The following is an 18,105-nucleotide window of genomic DNA, read 5'->3' as shown; positions in this document are numbered from 1 at the left end:
TACCTAGTGATCAAAAGAAATAAATTAAAGCGTATTGGTACCCTTTTTTTCCAGAATAATTAGTAAATTTTTTTTTAAGTACAATATCCAATAATGATAAGAGTGCTGTGAAACTGGCACTCATATTGCTTGGTAACATTATAAATTAGTATCTGTTTTAAAAAGTAATCAGGTACCTTGTGCACTGCTGGTGGGAATGTGCAATGGCGCAGCCACTGTGGAAAACAATGTGGAGGTTCCTCAGAAAATTAAACATAGAATTACCACATGATCTAGCAATCCCACTTCTGAATATATACCCAAAGAACTGAAAGCAGGGACTGGAACACATATTTGTACACCCATGTTCATAGCAGCATTATTTACAGTAGTGAAAAGGCAGAAGCAAAAATGTCTATCAACAGATGAATGGATAAACAAAATGTAGTGTATATATGCAATGAAACAGTGAATACTCAGCCTTAAAAAGCAAGGAAATTCTGAAACATGCTTCAAAATGGATGAGGACATTATGCTAAATGAAAGAAAGCCAGTCACAAAAGGACAAATACTGTATGATTCTCCTATGAGGTACCTAGAGTTGTCAAATTCATAGAGACAGAAAGTAGAATTGGTGGTTGCCAGGGGCTGGGGGGAGGGGGAATAGGGAGTTAGTGTTCAATGGGTACAGAGTTGCAGTTTTGGAAGCTGAAAAAAATGGTGATGATGGTTGCACAACAATATAAAGGTACTTATTGCCACTAAAAATGCTTAACATGGTAAATTTTATGTTATGTATATTTTACCACAATTTTCTGAAAAAGAATAATGATTTTAGTTGCAAAAAAAAAAAGTAATCAGGCAATCTTTATCAACAGTCACAAAGGAATTCAAACTATTTCACCTAGAATCCTATTTCCAGAACTCTATCTAAAGCAATTATTCAAATGAAGGAAGAATCTATATGCATCAGATGTTCATCCTCAAATTAGAAAAAAATCTGAAAGTTCACCAATAAGATAGGAAAATGGTTAAACTGTGGTCCATTCTCTCTGTTGACAGAAAAAAAATAGCAATTAGAATACACGGTGCCCTATGATTACGACTGTGTAAATACAGGCCTGAAAGAGAATGCCTGAGAAGGAAAACTCATGTTAATAATAGTTCTATTGGGGTATGGGGGGGGAGTGGGACAGGGATACACATATAATCCCATTACTCTATTTTCCAAAAGTTATGTTGTACTGCTTTTCAAAATAAAATTTAAAAGAGTATATTAAAACAAGTGCCCTTATGTTTGCAAAAGGTTATGTCTCTTTGCAAAAGGAATGTTAATGTCTCATTAAGATTCTATTTAATACTACTCAGTCATAAAAAAGAACGAAATAATGCCATCTGCGGCAACATGCATTCAACTAGAGATTACCATACTAAGTGAAGTTAGAAAGACAAATACCATATAGTATCACTTATATATGGAATCTAAAATATGACACAAATTAACCTATCCATGAAACAGCAACAGAATCAGGGACATAGAAAATAGACTGGTGGTTGCCAAGGGGGAGGGGGTGGGGGAGGGAAGGACTGGGAGTTTGGGATTAGCAGATGCAAACTGTTATATATGGGATGGGTAAACAGCAAGGTCCTACAGTACAGCACAGGGAACTATATTCAATATCCTGTGATAAACCATAATGGAAAAGAATATGAAAAAGAATATATACATGTATAACTGAGTCACTTTGCTCTCAGAAGTAATTAATACATTGTAATTCAACAATACTTCAATAAAAAATAAATTAAAAAAAAGATTCTATTTATATGCACTGTCAAATTCATATGCCAAATGATTTTTCAATTCCGGAAGGTTTACATAGCTTTTGCTTTTTTGAAAGGCTATGTAGCAAAACAAAAAAATATATACTTCTGATATATGATGTAAATTTTTTAAAGTAGGATACAAATGAATAGGTACATTATGATTACAGCAATGTAAAACCATGCATATAAAAAAGCAAGAATAAAAGACAAAAATAATAATGGTAGGATTATGGGTTTCTAGATTTTTTTTATTTCAGCAGCTTAAAAATTATATACTTTTTAACTGAATAGGAATGAAACAGTAGGCAATTTATATAATGTTTAGATTGCTGAGAAAACTAAAGTAGAGCATCTCATAGCTTTCACATAAGAATGCAATCACAATAACTTACTCTTCATCAATATCAAACTGAAAGTAAATTCTGAAAAACTGCTACATACCTGATGTGTGTTGAGTGAAGGAGTCTTTCTAGTGGTTCATGTTTAGCAGAACTATAGAGGAGTGATTTAGGATTAGTGATAAGAACCACAGGCCACTCGCCAAAGATCAAATCTGCAAAGCTAAAGAGGTCATGATCAAAAGCAAAGATCCGGTACCTAGACACCAGAGGACAATAAGGTAATTTAGTTACTTCATATTATAAGACGGCCTGAAGGATATATACAGAACAAATGTAAAACGATAAAACTATACTTTCTGAGATCATGAATTTGAATGCAGAGTAAATAATATTGTTCCTCTTTCTTCCCTTGCCCTTATCACTTTATACATTTTGGCACATGTGACATGTGTCACAACTGGGATCTGACTGAAGCAATGAATTTTTACTGTGTCCTAGAACAATGCCTGGTACATAGCATGTACTCTTTAATTTTTAAATAAATGTTTGTTGAATTAAGTCATTTGATTTCTATACTTTAAGACTATTTTGAACCTAAAACATTCATCATAAGTCTAATAATATCTGACATTCTTCATCCCATCAACAATGCTACATAAAATATTAAAATAAACACACTTAGAAACCTTTAATTCTTCTTTTAAACTTTTATTTCTATAATTTCAAAGAAAACAGCAAAAGTTAAGTGGTTTTGATTTTCTAAATGCACAATGAAAGGTAAAACTATTCACTAAAAAGTAACCAAAGTTTTGTATTTTCTAACTTTTAGAACTAAGGAGAGAAATGATTAGCTATGGCAGAAACAATAGTGCTCACCAAATACTCCACGTGCTCCCCTGCATTTCCCAGTCTCCCTGGTATTAGGTTGGGGCCATGTGACTAGTTCTGGCCAATGGGCTGTGAACAGAAGTGACACGTATCACACTTCTGGTCCAAAGTACTTAAGGATGGATATGAGTTCTCTGTGATCTCTTGCCTGCCCTGGAATTGAGGTGTTGAAATAGTCACATTATAAGACGGAGGAAGTCTGAATCCCTGAGTTACCCCATGGAGGAGAATTTCCCTGACTTATACTGATTTACATAAATGAAAAAATAAACATCTGTTGTGTTAAGCCATTGATATTTCTAGATTTATTTGCATCCACAACAAAGCCTAGTCTAACATTACTAATACACTAACTGTTTTTAAAAACTCTCCTAGGGAATTCCCTGGCAGTCCAATGGTTAGGACTCCATGCTCTCACTGCTGAGGGCCGGGGTTCTATCCCCAGTTGGGGAACTAGGATCCCACAAGACACAGCCAAAAAAAAAAAAACCTCTTCTATTGTACTAATATAATTTAAACGTTTATAAGGGCAGGTAAAGGTTAGGTCCTTTCAGTAAAACAAACTCCAAATAAAACCCCAGGGTTGGAATACAGGAGAGCAGGTGGGAAGAGAAAGAAAGGAAATGGCTCCATAATTAACATCACTTAACTTGTAACTGTAGCATTTATAAGAAATAAAGAAGCTGATCAAGGGTAAGGAAGGCTACCTGGTAAAGGCAATTCCAGCCCAGCCCACAGCCTCACAGTCATGAACAGACAGGTCTTAGTTTAAAGTAATTACAGTTGCCAACTAATCACAGGCTTCAAGCATAGCTCTTATACAGTTTCTAGAAAAGCCAACTGAAATGAATAAGTTCCTTCCAAGATATAAAGCTGCTTTTTAATGAATGGGAGTACAGTTGACCCTTGAACAATGAAGGCGTTGGGGCACCGACCCCCAAGCAGTAGAAAATCCGAGTATAATTTCCCAATCAGCCCTCTGTATCCTCAGTTCCACATCCACAGATTCAACTAACCACAGATTGTGTGGTACTGTAGTATTTTGTGAAAAACATCTGAGTATATGTTGACCTGCACAGTTCAAACCGTGTTGCTCAAAGATCAACTGTAGTTATTAGAAAGATAACATATTCAGCTCAACAAATATTCACTAAGTACCTAATATCTTCATAGCATTGGGTTTGACTAAGTTAAAGAGCAATTGATAAAAAACAATGAGATGATACTTATTTATATTTAAACTTGCACTTAGTTATTCTCCAATATATCTATTTCGTTCTTCTCAATAAATATATATTTAACTATACTGTATCCTTTTGATAAATAAGTTATGTTTTCTCTTCAGAAGACTTTAACCTTAGATCTACCATATGACCCAGCATTTCCACTCCTGGGTATATATCCAATTTGAAAAGATACATGCAGCCCAATGTTCATAGCAGAATTATTTACAATTGTCAAGATATGGAAGCAACCTAAGTGTCCATCAACAGAAGAATGGATAAACAAGATGTGGTACATATACAATGAAATACTACTCAGCCATAAAAAAAGAATGAAATTTTGCCAGTTGCAACAGTGATGGACTTGGAGGGTATCATGCTAAGTGAGTAAGTCAGACAGAGAAAGACAAATGTTGTACGATACCACTTACATGTGGAATCTAAGAAATACAACAAACTAGGGAATATAACAAAAAAGAAACAGACTTACAGATATAGAGAACAAACTAGTGGTTACCAGTGGGGAGAAGGAAGGGAGGAGGGGCAAGATAGAGGTAGGGGTTAAGAGGTACAAACTATTACATATAAAATAAGCTACAAGGATATATTGAACAGCACAGGGAATACAGCCAATATTTTATAATATCTATAAATGGAGTATAACCTTTAAAAATTGTGAATCACTATACTGTACAACTGTAACTTACATAATATTGTATAACTATACTTCAATTAAAAAAGTGTTTAATAATAATAATTTTTAAAAGACTTTAACCTTAATAAAACCAACTATAATCTGTTTGAAGAACTTAAATCACTAACATGTTGTAGCAATAACTAGAAAGGCAAATATCAAATTCAGGGAAAAAGATGACGTATTTCTAGCCCTAGTGTTTCTCAAAGTATGGTCCATTGAGCATCTGGTGGGCTTTTTAAAAAAAAGCAGTTTCTTGTGTCCTAACCCAGACCAACACACCCAAAATCTCTAGAGACAGGGCCTGGTAATTTTTATTTTTCATAAGCTCCTCCACAGATCTCGTGTATACTAGATTTTGAGAACTATTTCCTAGAGGATGCATTTGAAAAGCCAACATAACATAGTGATGGCAAACATAATTGCTGCAACAAAGTTTTTGCATAAGGATAAAGACTGCCAGATACATATATTCCTTCAAAAACATAGAGATATCACATGTTTTTCCTTAACTGGGATCACTCACTCATGATAGTGATCAGAAAACTATCATTGCTTTAGCAAAACTTACACGTATAAGTTGTATTCTGTGGGGTAGTTCCCTTACCTTCTGTTATCCTTCCAGTCTCCCACCTCAAGTTCCAAAGTGCCCTGGAAGTGACGAGTGTGCAAAACAGGCATCAGTCCACCAAGTGTGTGGAGGTGCCCACACAAATAAGCTGTAGCCGAACTAACCAATGAAAAATAAATGAAATAAATGAACAAAGATAACTTGTGATGCCAAACTAATAAAAATATCTCTTCAGAAAAGCAAGATACGTAGAACAACATAAAAGAATTAAAAGCAATTCATTTTGATTTTGGAAGCTTGCCTCACCTCATTATGGACCGAATTCCTGGTGATGGAGAAAGGATAGTGGATGTTGTGAAGTGTCCAAACCAAATACTGTGGTTGCTCCGACTACTTTCCTTGGCCAGTAATGAAAGATCCTCCATCTGTTTCTGAAATCAGAGAAAAACAGAAGGAGCTTTAATTAGAGCTCAGGCTGAAATCTAATGTCAAGAGGTTACACAACTCCCTTGAGGTTTTATAATATTACGTCTAAAGCTTAAACCCTACTAACCAGTGACCTGTATGGACCTCTGTAAGTTTCAAACTGTTTAAACATACAATTCATTTGATCCTAAAAATAACTCTGCACTAAGGAGGACAGGGATTATTCCCATTTGATAGATAAAGAAACAGAAATAAACAATCTTTAAATTACATAAATTTTTTTCTTTATTTATAAATTTCTTTGCAGCAATGAAGAAGAACCACTAATCTTTTCAGCCCTGTATACCACAGTGCAATTAATAAAGAGGATATTGAAACTAAACTTCTAAAACAAGATGAACATATGTCCACAGAAAGCCTTGTACCTGAATATTTACAACATTCTACTCATAACAGACAAAAACTAGAAACCACCAAAAAATTGCAGTATATCCATACCCATACAACGGAATACTACTCAGCAGTAAAAAGGATATACACAGTAATAGGGATGAATCTCAAAAACATACTAAGCAAAAGAGGCCAGACACAAGAGTACCTACTGTATGATTTCATTTATGTAAAATTCTAGAACAAACAGCGCTAATCTATACTGACAGAAAACCCATCAGTGGTTCCCTGGGACTGCAGGTGAAGACTAACAACACAAGAGAACTTTCTGGGGTAATGGAAATGTTCTGTCTTGATTGTGCTGACAGTTACACCAGTATATACATTTGTCAAAGCTCTTCAAATACTCAAAATGAGTGCATTTTATTGTCTGTAAACCATCCCTCATAAAGATGATTTCTAAAATAACTTGTATATATAAATATATACATTAATATTATCTCCAAAGTGCTTATAGCAATGAATTCCTGGGCCCTACTTTCAGAGTTTCTAATTCGTTAAGTCTCAGACAAAGCCTAGGAACCTGCATTTTACAAAACAGCTGCTTTTCATGCAGATTATCAAATCATACCTTAAAAAACACTATTCTAAGGGGTAGGCTTTAAAATAATAAGCTGATCAACTCTGTCTAAAGACACTCAGTAGACAGGAAACAAAATATACCTTCCTTAAATAAAATGCCTAATAAACCCAAAGCATTTAACAATATTCTGCTCAAGTTTCTTTGAACCCTCATATCACTTTAAATCTTTCAGCACTTAGCAAATTCTGCCTTTTATTATAGTTATTTCTGTATAGGTCTTAAGCCCCACCAGTACATTAAATATTCTAAGAGGCCAAGCACTTGATCTTATCACCCTTGTATTCTTATATATGGACACATATGTCTTGCATTTGGGCACGTGCTCAATAATGAGTTGACATTTGCCGTACCAAGAAATAATTAGAGGTTCTCAGATGAGACTTTCCATACAGTTTTAATCCAGCAACAATTTTCACCGAGCTTAACGAAAAATACTTTAAAAGAAACTTATTTAGGACTTCCTTGGTGGCGCAGTGGTTAAGAATCTGCCTGCCAATGCAGGGGACACAGGTTCGATCCCTGATCTGGGAAGATGCCACATGCCGTGGAGCAACTAAGCCCGTGCACCACAACTACTGAGCCTGGGCTCTAGAGCCCACGAGCCACAACTATAGAGCCCACGTGCCACAACTACTGAAGCCCACACACCTAGAGCCCGTACCCTGCAACAAGAGAAGCCACTGCAATGAGAAGCCCGTGCACCGCAAGGAAGAGTAGCAAGTACACCGCAAGAAGAGTAGCCCCCGCTCATCACAACTATAGAAAGCCCGCATGCAGCAATGAAGACCCAATGCAGACAAAAAATAAATGGGAAAAAAAAAAAAAAGAAAACTCATTTACTTCGATGGTTGCCCTTCTCGTACCAAAAAAATATAGACCATTAGTTAGAAATGGCAACTGTGGGGATTTAGGAATATACCATATAGTATACAAAGCTGTATGCCCTGCGCCTTGCAAAGTGCATCCTGCACTTAGTACATATTTATTTTATTTTTTAAAAATATTTATTTGGCTGCGCTGGGTTAGTTGCGGCATGCAGGATCTTCGTTTTAGTATAAGGGCTCTTTTAGTTGCAGTATGCGGGCTCTTAGTTGTGGCATGCGGGATCTAGTTCCCTGACCAGGAATCAAACCCTGGTCTCCCACATTGGGAGCAAGGAGTCTTAACCACTGGACCACCAAGGAAGTCCCAGTACATATTTAACAACTGTTTACTGAATTAATGTAAAATGTGAGGTACTGCTTTCCCAGATTTTGGAACAAGGACAGGGATAACAATAATAGGGTTCAAGTAGTCGGTAATTTCTTCTAGCCATACCTGTAACCACAGCAGAATTTTCCTCAAGCATTTCTAGATAAGAACTTGTTTACCTAGTATAACTTTAAGTGAGCCGCATGTATCTGGGAAAAGATAAAATAGGTTAGCTGCAAAGGGAAGTGAGATTTTTTACTGTACCTGATCTAAAATTCCAAAGAAATTAAAAGGTCTCTTAGGCCCTGGATTTACGGTGGCATCCAAAGAGATGAAAGAATAGTTGCCAAAGGGAGTACTGTGGACGTAATGGAAAGAGCCATCCCTACGTACAGCAGAATATTTCCTAAAAAATACAAGACAGGAAAGTTTTAGTGTAATCATAAAATAACAGAATGAGTTTAAATTCCTGCCCTAATATCACACTATATTTTGCCTCCCTTTGAAAAGGAAATTTCCATGATCTGACAGAGAAATACACAAAACTAGATCCACAATGGATACATCGATTAAAAGAAATTTTAAAGATTTTCTCCCATTGTCTCCAAAGATTCAGGCAAACATATTCATCAGTAACCAAGCACAAGGTCACCAAGCAAAGCAGAGAAGTACGTGGCTAATTTAGGTGGTCCACTAAACATTTTAAAAGAGATTAGTCAGAATCCAGGGAAATGGTATTTATCAATCATCAAAAATTTTAGTGAGGGCCTTCTAAGTACCTAGCAGAATTCTTGGTATAGTGAGATACAACTGTTTACTTCTTGAAACAGGACTGCAGAGGCTTAAGTCACAATAAAGCCTTGCAAAGATGAAGTCATCAAGCCAGGAGAAAAATGTTAGGTCTGGGCCAGTAAATCTTTTATCGGTTCCTAAAAATATATTGAAAACATACACAGGGTCCACATCCAGTAATGAAAGTCCTCACCACCTTAAGTATCAACAGTATTCAAGTGTCCAGAAAGTTGGAGAGTAAAGATGGGTAACAGAGTACACAGCGTCGGCACTCATTAAGTATTTATTGAATAAATGTGAAAGAAAGTATAGATTATATTTGGAGCATACCTTTATTATTCAAATGTCAGAACATTATAAGAAAATATCTAAGTGTCTTATATGATGTTTTACCTAAGAGCACATATGAAAAAAATACAAATAAACTTCTGAAATTTAATGTGCTATCAGGGAGCTATTTTTAAGCAACAGCCAACAAATATATCATAAATAAATATATTATCATAGATATTACAATTAATAGTCAATTAGCTCCTCTTGGTATATGTTGAATTTCTATTTCAGGGTTTTTTCCTCATTAAGATTTGTATTTATATTTTTCCTGGTTAGTTTGTTTTCAGAGTTATTCTTCAGGATCTTATAATCTTACATATGTTGTTTTATTTCCTACATTTTTGACATATTAAAATCCAACTATCTAAAATAAAATCCAACTACTTGAAAGCAGAGGTTAAAATATACAATAGTTTTTGAATTCTGGATTTTGGCATCTCTGAGTCATTGTAGAGATCAAGATTTAACCTTAAGATTTTTTTCCTTCCAGTTGATATTTCTGTAATGTCTACATCTCTAGCAAAATGTCACATATTAAATCCGGATAAAGTTTAGGTGGTTAGAAACAAAAATATAAAGGTAAGAAACTTTAAAGTGACTAATAATTTTACCTTCCCAATAACTAATCAGTCCCTAAGTCCTACTGATTCTTTGAAAATGTCTGTTAAGCCCATTCCCACAGTCGCCATCAAAGATACAAACAGTTAATAAGAAGTGAAAGATTTTCATCTCTGTCCTTTTCCTTCCTCACATTAACAAAAGAGGACAACCTCCTCTTCCAAGTTAAGATGACTCTAGTTATATGTTAACTAATGCTTTTTGACCTACCATCCTCAAATTAATGTCACCATCCCCATATCCATGACCCTTTTTCAGACAGGTATGTCTTATATTCATTTCAGGCCTTTTCCTTATGATGGTTAGACTGCTGCAGGATTCTTCGATTTGGTCTACACAACTCTAATCTCTCTCTTTTTCTTTTTATCCCTATCCCTATTTTGTTGTGTGTCTGCCCTTTATAAAATACTATTTTCATTGTTACTTATCTCCTTAGGAACCTATACTGGATTATAAACTATTACCCATCACATCTAAATTTTTGTGCTTGTCACTTGTCACTTGACACCTCCATAAATTGGCTCTACACTATCTACCCAGTGTCACACCAATCCTCAATATGAACCTTTATTCTGGTGATAGCAGTTTCCTTACTGCCCCCCAAAAGCTCATTCCAGCTTTCTTAATGTATTTTTTAATTTTTTAAATTTATTTATTTGGCTGCATCGGGTCTTCATTGTGGCATGCAGGATCTTCGTTGCAGCATGTGGGATCTTTCAGTTGCAACATGCAGGATCTTTTAGTTGTGGCATGCAACTAAAGCTCTGTTTATACTAATCCTTTCAAAATATACCCCTCAGAATTTCTTACTTCTCCAAATGCTACCCGTCTTTTTTAAGACTGGACACAATTTTCACTTCTTTTACAAAGTCTTCTCTAACTTGCAGCTAGTAGATAAGTAAGTTCTAGAGATCTAAAGCACAGTATAGTACTTATAGTCAACAATACTGTATTATAAACTTCAAAGTTGCTAACAGACCAGACCTTAATTGTTCTCACCACAAAAAAAGAAACAGTAACTGTGTCACTTGTGATAGGGTTATTAGCTAACCCTATGGTGACAGTCATATTGCAATATATAAATGTATCACATGAACACACTGTATACCTTAAACTTACACAATGTTATATGTCAATTATATCTCAATAAAAAATAAAGGCTGCTCTATGTCCACCCCATGATAACCTCTGCCTTTTCTGATTTCTCATAGTGATAATTAAGTGTAATAAATAATCTAGGGCTTCCCTGGTGGCACAGTGGTTGAGAGTCCGCCTGCTAATGCAGGGGACACGGGTTCGTGCCCCGGTCCGGGAGGATCCCACATGACGCGTAGCGGCTGGGCCCGTGAGCCATGGCTGCTGAGCCTGTGCATCTGGAGCCTGTGTTCCGCAATGGGAGAGGCCACAACAGTGAGAGGCCCGCGTACCGCAAAAAAAAAATAAAATAAAATAAAAATAAATAAATAAATAATCTAGCATTTCACAGCCATTCCTTCATGGTTTTTTTTTTCACATTCTTTTCTAATTGTTTCCTGAACAATTTTTATCTCCCGTAGCTAGACTTACTTGAAGCTAGAGGCCATATTTTTTAATATTAGCTCTTGTATCTCTCACACTATCCAACTAATCATAGGCTCTTAAGACTTGCTACTTGACGGACTGACAGTGTAAAACAAAGCTACTGAATACCCTGGAACAGAAAGTGAAATTACAGCCAAAAGAAGAATTCCAATATAGTAAAACTAGAGAATGGGCTTTCTAACTTAAATATCCTTTCATATTCATTGCCTTTTTCATATTCATGCACATAAAATTTTTTTTTAATATTTGTATGACATACTGGACAAACCAGCAAGGGGTGAACAACTGGGCTCTTCGGCCACCCCAGAGGCTAAGAGAATCAGTATCTCAGCATTATTAAAATCCACAGTACTCTGGTTGACAAGCTCTGATCTAAACGGTTTATTCTGTGCATCCATGGCAAAAAAAAAAAAAGTCTTATAGAATATTAAAAGTACCATTAGTCGACAAAAAGCATTAAAGTATATGAAATAAAAATAAAAGGGGGCTTCCCTGGTGGCACAGTGATTGAGAGTCCGCCTGCCGATGCAGGGGACACGGGTTCGTGCCCCGGTCTGGGAAGATCCCACATGCCGCAGAGCGGCTGGGCCCGTGAGCCATGGCCGCTGAGCCTGCGCGTCCGGAGCCTGTGCTCCGCAACGGGAAAGGCCACAACAGTGAGAGGCCCGGCCCGTGTACTGCAAAAAAAAAAAAAAAAAAAAAAAAAAAAGAATAAAAGGGACTTCCATGGTGGCGCAGTGGTTGAGAATACGCCTGCCAATGCAGGGGACATGGGTTCGATCCCTGGTCCAGGAAGATCCCACTTGCCGTGAAGCAACTAAGCCCGTGCACCACAGCTACTGAGCCTGCACTCTAGAGCCCATGAGCCACAACTGCTGAGCCCGCGAGCCACAACTGCTGAGCCTGCATGCCACAACTACTGAAGCCCGTGTGTCTAGAGCCCATGCTCCACAACAAGAGAGGCCACTGCAATGAGAAGCCCACGCATCGCAATGATGAGTAGCCCCTGCTCACTGCAACTAGAGAGAGCCCTCATGCAGCAACGAAGACCCAGTGCAGCCAAAAATAAATAAATATTTTTTTAAAAAGTATAAAAAGAAGAGGTCCAAGCAAACAAACAAAAAATGAATCACCAAAATAATAATAATAAACTAAAAGGCTCCTTTTCTAAATTACCAGAGGTTCTTTTCTCTGTTAAAAAATGTTTTCACCCATTCAGTGAATTGATTGCACCCTCCCTGTAACAGACTCTACATTGTGGTCTGTCGTCTGTTCATTACAGTACCTGTAATAATTCTCAACACTCTCCAGACTTGGAATGTTGAATGCATCTAATTAAAAAGAAAAGAGCAAACATCATCTATATTAAAAAGAAAAATGCAAACATATTAATGACTAAAGAAAAATGACAATTCTTTCAATAACACTTTAGATGATAGATGCCAATTAATTAGATTGGCATTTAATTTTAATTTTTAAAACTTGATAATAGAATTCAGGTTATCTGGAAACTTATCTAAAGCACATAGTATACTGAAGAACAATAAATATTTTGAATTATGTACTACTCAGAATAAATCAATTTGAAGTTATAAGACTGGACCACTGTTGCTGCTGTTTTAATTGTGTGATTCTGGAAGCCAGGAAGGACTGGATTCATGCCTGATATATGGATCCATGTCATGGGCTTCTAAACAGCAGATGACTTTGATAACAGGGCCAAAGCCCCTCTTTTTAAATCTTAAAAAAGATTCAGTAACAAAGAAGTTATATAATGGTAAGGGAAAAGGTTAAGGACATCATAGAATACTTATCTGGAAATATAATAATTTCATAGAGCTTGATTGCTTGGTTGCAATAGGCTAAAATTGTTTATCAGCTTTGACTTCCAAGAATCCACAACATTTCTAATAACCTTAGAAAGTAAGCTGAAAGCTCAATTTAGGCCAAAAGAAATATTATTGTGTATATAATCCTCTTGCTAAGAGAACAATTCTGTTAGAGTTAAATCTTCTTTTTTTTTTTTGGCTACACTGCATGGCTTGTGGGATCTCAGTTTCTGAATCAGGGATTGAATCCAGGCCACGGCAGTGAAGTGCCGAATACTAACATTTAGACCACCAAAGAACTCCCTATTATAGTTAAATCTTAATAAAGATTTATATATATATATACACACGCACACACACACATATATACCATAAGCATTTATGCCTATACAAGTCAAATTAAATGATTATGAACTCCAAAGGACTATCCAAATCATTTAATCACAAAACTCCATTTGATATTTGTTACTTTAAATATATCAGTAGTTTGGCTTGGAAAACTTTTTTAATATACACAGATTTGCTTTTATTGCAAAAGAATTTGACTTGTACCCTTAATTAAGATCAGGGAAAAAAGGGAATGTAAACATACCAGAGAAAGTTGTAAGCCAGAATCCTATTTTTAATTTATAATTTCTAGCTGCTTTGTAAGAACTATAGTTGACCCTTGAACAACACAGGTTTGAACTATGTCAATCCACTTATATGCAGATTTTTTTCAATACATACATACTATAGTACTACATAGATCCTTGGCTGGTTGAATCTGCAGATGCATAGGGCCGACTGTAAAGTTATATCCGAATTTTTGACTGCTTGGGGGTCAGTGCCCCTAACCCCCACGTTCTTCAAGGGTCAACTGTTTTTATAAAGAGGGATTTTTCGATCTAACCAATAGCTGTGTATTTCACCAGATAGAATTTTAAAAGATAGCTTTTTAAAAAATATATAAATAGGTACTCATCAGCAATGAATAATCAAGTGAAGCAAACAAATGAAATACTTAAGTAACCAATAAGAAAGTCAACCTTTATGAAACAAACAGATCTACCATCAGGACTCTTGGAAAACAGTTCAATTCCTTATTAACACAACAATCATAGTCTAAAAAATGGGAAGGGGTTATCCATTTCTCTCTCCATGCATATTGGAATATATTTGTAATTTTAATTTTTAAATATATATACAGCAAAATTCAATCTTTGTGATGTACAGTTCTATGGATTTTGACAAATGCATAGTCACGTATCTACCACCACAATCAACATACAGAACAGTTCTATTACCCCGCAAAATTATCTCATGATGCCTCTTTTTAGTCAGCCTCTCCCTCCATCTTCAACCCTTTGCAACCACAGATTGTTCTCTGTCTATAGTTTTGCCTTTTCTTGAATGTCATATAAATGGAATTATACAGTAATGTAGACTTATGGGTTTGGCTTCTTTCACTTAGCAAAATTATATCTTTTTAAACATCCATCTGCATGGATTTTGCTATATGCTTTTCTTCCATGTAAAGAAGAAAGAAACCATACCAGTTTCCCCCTCAAGGTCTAACAGTGACATCTGAAGTTTTAAAATCACATATTATCATTGAATTTCACAGTTGTGGCCTTTAGTATACTTAAGCTTATGTTACAATGTCCCATTTTGTAATTTTACAATTTAAATTGGAGAATCTAGGCTCCTGAAGGAAAAAAATCTAGTCTTAATTATAACTGGGACTTGACTCTTACCATGATTTCCTTTGATATCGAGCCACTTGGTTTTTTCCATGACCCTTGTCTTCTTCAGAATACCCTGGTAAGTTTGCCATTCTGCCTCCTGCTGCCTAGATCCCAAATTTTCCTTTGTTTTGGCGTCTGTCAGGTCTCCTGTAGGTTTACATAAGAATTGAATAACAATGCAAAATAAAGCTGGGCTGGGGGTTCAATTTTTTTTTAATGCACACTGAAGAACAAAGATATTTAAAGTACTCAACATGTATTAGCATAACCACTTATGAATCCATCTCTGTCCAAAGCAAGCCACTGAAAATAAGATTCTCAGCACGGGCTTTATTTGTTTCTTATAGGTTAGCAAGTGCCTATTTAACTTCCTGTGATATTAGAAATAGGTTGTGAAAAATGTATCTTTAAAGGGAGCAGTACAAAATGCATCTTGAGACTCTGATGAAATGAAAACTCTTTAATAAGAAATTCCAACACTTTGGGAAGGTGTAAATATCTATGGTAACCTTATTTTCCAAACCCCAAATCAGGATATGTGATCTGACCAAGTATTATTTTTATGGCAAGAAACAATCTGGAAGGTGTAGTTTGGAAAATGAAATACCAAAATTTCTGGGAAACTAGACAGACATTTGAAATTGAGATTGTCTATAAAATGAGGACTCCATCATATCAGCAGAGGTGTTTCAGTAAGGTGGGTGAAAGATGAATCCCCCAAGAGCCGGGGTAGATGCTCCTTTAGCTGCTTCTCCAACACAGTTGGGAGCAAAGGGTTTGGGTTGTTTGAACACTCTAGGGAACCAACTCACAGAAGTACCAAAGGATGGAAAAAAAAAAAAAAGTGTCCTGAGTTACCTGAAGCCTCAAACAACTGACAATATAAGATTAATACTGTAAGGAAAATGGAAAAGTTAAGAAAAAAAAAAGAAGAGGAAGAGGAGGAGAAGCAGAACTTTTCATTTCTGGTTAAGGGGCTTTCTCTAAGTCTCTCTCAAATCCAGAGCTGCAATAACGACAACAAAAAACAGATAACAGACGGCAGACGGAACACTAACGCGAGAATCATGAGCCTTGCTTCCACCGCTTGGCCAAAACCTTGCTATGGCAAGTCATTTAGCCCGGATCTTGACTCAGTTATCCATAGACAAAGGAAATTATAATATCCTATCTCCTCTACAGGAGGAGGACTCACCTGAGGCTGTAGCTAAAGTTCCCCTAACGTCCCCAAATTAAAAGGCTGCAGCCCTGTTTTCATTCTACCATCCGGACCACAGAACAACATGACAGCACGGCAATCCTCCCTACCTGTTGCTAGGACGAGAGCTGGTTGAATGATGTCAATAGTTTCAGAACAGAACTTCTCTAAGTCTACAGCTCTGCCTGGATCGCGAAACCTGCTCAGGTGAATGTCGGATATCTGCCGAAAGCAGGTGTTAAACAGAGATATCTGAGTCAGGAGGAGGCAGCACGAACAGAGACCCAGCGGCTCTCTCCGGCGGAAGTAAAAGGCAAAGACGCAGTGCATCAACGAAACCCCCAGGGAAGGACGGAGCACCAACCCCCTCTCCCCCAGCCCAGAGTGTGGGCCCAAACAGGAGCGGGTCGCGACCCCGCGTTAACTGCTGGCGTCTCACCGCGCGGCGCCAGCTCTGCACCCACCCAGCCCCCGCCTGAGCTCCCGCTGCGTCACCTGCAGACCCCAGAAGATGTTGCTGGCTCCGAGGCCCGGCGCAGGGTGCGGGCTCCGGGGGGTGCGGGGCTGGGGCAGTGGCGAGGGCGGCCCAGCCAGGCCGTAGTGCTCCAAGAGCACTGCCGCTAAGGCCGCGGCCGCCAGCCCGGCGACCACCCTGACGGCCAGCGCTGCGACCATTCCCGCCGGGGCGCAGCACGCGAGTGCGGGGCCGGGTCAGGGACCGGCCGGGACCGAGCGGTGCCCACCGGGAGCTGCTTTGGCCGCACTTCCGGACTCTATGGTCGCGGGGCCTACGGCGCCGGTCTGGCCAGCCGGCGCTGGCACCTGCGCCTGGCTGTGTACCTGCAAGCCGCCCGCGGCTCTGGGCTCGGTTTGCTAATGCAATGCGGGGTAAAAAAAAAAAACCTTGACACCCCCCCCCCCCGCCCCCAGCGCCACTCGCAGTAGCCTTGGGGTGGCAGGGAAGGAGCCCGGGTCTGGGAGGCGGAGGCTAGCGTCCTGACTCCGCCTTAGTCAATCATGCCGGACCTCGGTGATCGGTTTCCTTGCAAACCAGAGTTAATACCTACCGAGCGTACTTCACAGGGTTGTTGTGAGAATTAAAGTATGTATGAGGACGCCTTTTAAAAATTGCTGCACACATGTGGCAGGTGGCTTTCTCTGGTTCCTTCTGATTATTAACAAAGTCGCTCTGTAGGTTTTCTATAGATTTAATCCGTATGTTTTGTGAAAGTTGTTTTTTCCTGAAACTGATTTCATGTGCACTTGGTTGCATACTAGTCTAATACGGTGGTGTGCCATTCATTTAATACATTTTAAAATACTTCCTATGGGCCAGGTACAAGAGAAGAATTACATTAGGGCCCTGCCCTTAATTTATCTAACCATTCCCTTATTGTTGAACTTTTGGATTGTTTATTATGTTCTGAATAAACATTTTTGAATAAACATGTTTTGAAAAATATTCTGGATAAACATATTTCTGTTCTCAATAAACAGTTTTATATGAATACAGCCCCCTTCTTAACCCCTTTTTGAGTTATTTTATTGGGCTGTGTTGCCAGTATTTAAGTTATGCCTATTTCAATTCATTAAATATTTTTTTAGTACCTTTGGAATTCAAGACATTGATCTAAGCAGAAAACATAAAGAAACATAATGGTAAGTAGCTAAAAAGTTCACTATCTTAGAAGTTTATGTAGCAGAGAGAAATACATAAATGAGGTTGAGAAGAACATGCCATTTTGCTACAAGTGACATTGAGATATAAAATGCTAGAGGAAGGTTAAAACCTGGAGAGATCACTTCTTTGGAGAGACTCTGGAAAAGTTTAATTAAGGAGGTGGCATATAAAGGATG

General features: G+C 37.6%; 1 protein-coding gene across 3 annotated transcripts in view; it reads right to left on the bottom strand.

Moving 5' to 3' along the window:
• Positions 1–17,317, bottom strand: part of TMEM62 (transmembrane protein 62) — a 33,866-nt gene extending 16,549 nt beyond the window's left edge. Inside the window, exons 1-8 of one of the 3 annotated variants that reach the window (XM_060005101.1) lie at positions 16,744–17,317; positions 16,359–16,470; positions 15,060–15,197; positions 12,780–12,825; positions 8,435–8,576; positions 5,827–5,951; positions 5,557–5,679; positions 2,245–2,400 (exon numbers count right to left, since the gene is read on the bottom strand). In XM_060005101.1, coding sequence (XP_059861084.1) covers positions 2,245–2,400; positions 5,557–5,679; positions 5,827–5,951; positions 8,435–8,576; positions 12,780–12,825; positions 15,060–15,197; positions 16,359–16,470; positions 16,744–16,923 — 1,022 coding nt within the window. In that variant the 5' untranslated portion in view covers positions 16,924–17,317. Of the gene's footprint in view, positions 1–2,244; positions 2,401–5,556; positions 5,680–5,826; positions 5,952–8,434; positions 8,577–12,779; positions 12,826–15,059; positions 15,198–16,358; positions 16,471–16,743 lie in introns of those variants that run through there. The other 2 variants (XM_060005102.1, XM_060005103.1) reach the window with 2 other exon arrangements.
• Between the last annotated feature and the right edge of the window lie 788 nt (positions 17,318–18,105).

This window comes from Delphinus delphis, chromosome 2 (assembly GCF_949987515.2).
Source record: "Delphinus delphis chromosome 2, mDelDel1.2, whole genome shotgun sequence".
Taxonomy (NCBI): domain Eukaryota; kingdom Metazoa; phylum Chordata; class Mammalia; order Artiodactyla; family Delphinidae; genus Delphinus; species Delphinus delphis.
This window is presented reverse-complemented; position numbering and strand designations above follow the sequence as displayed.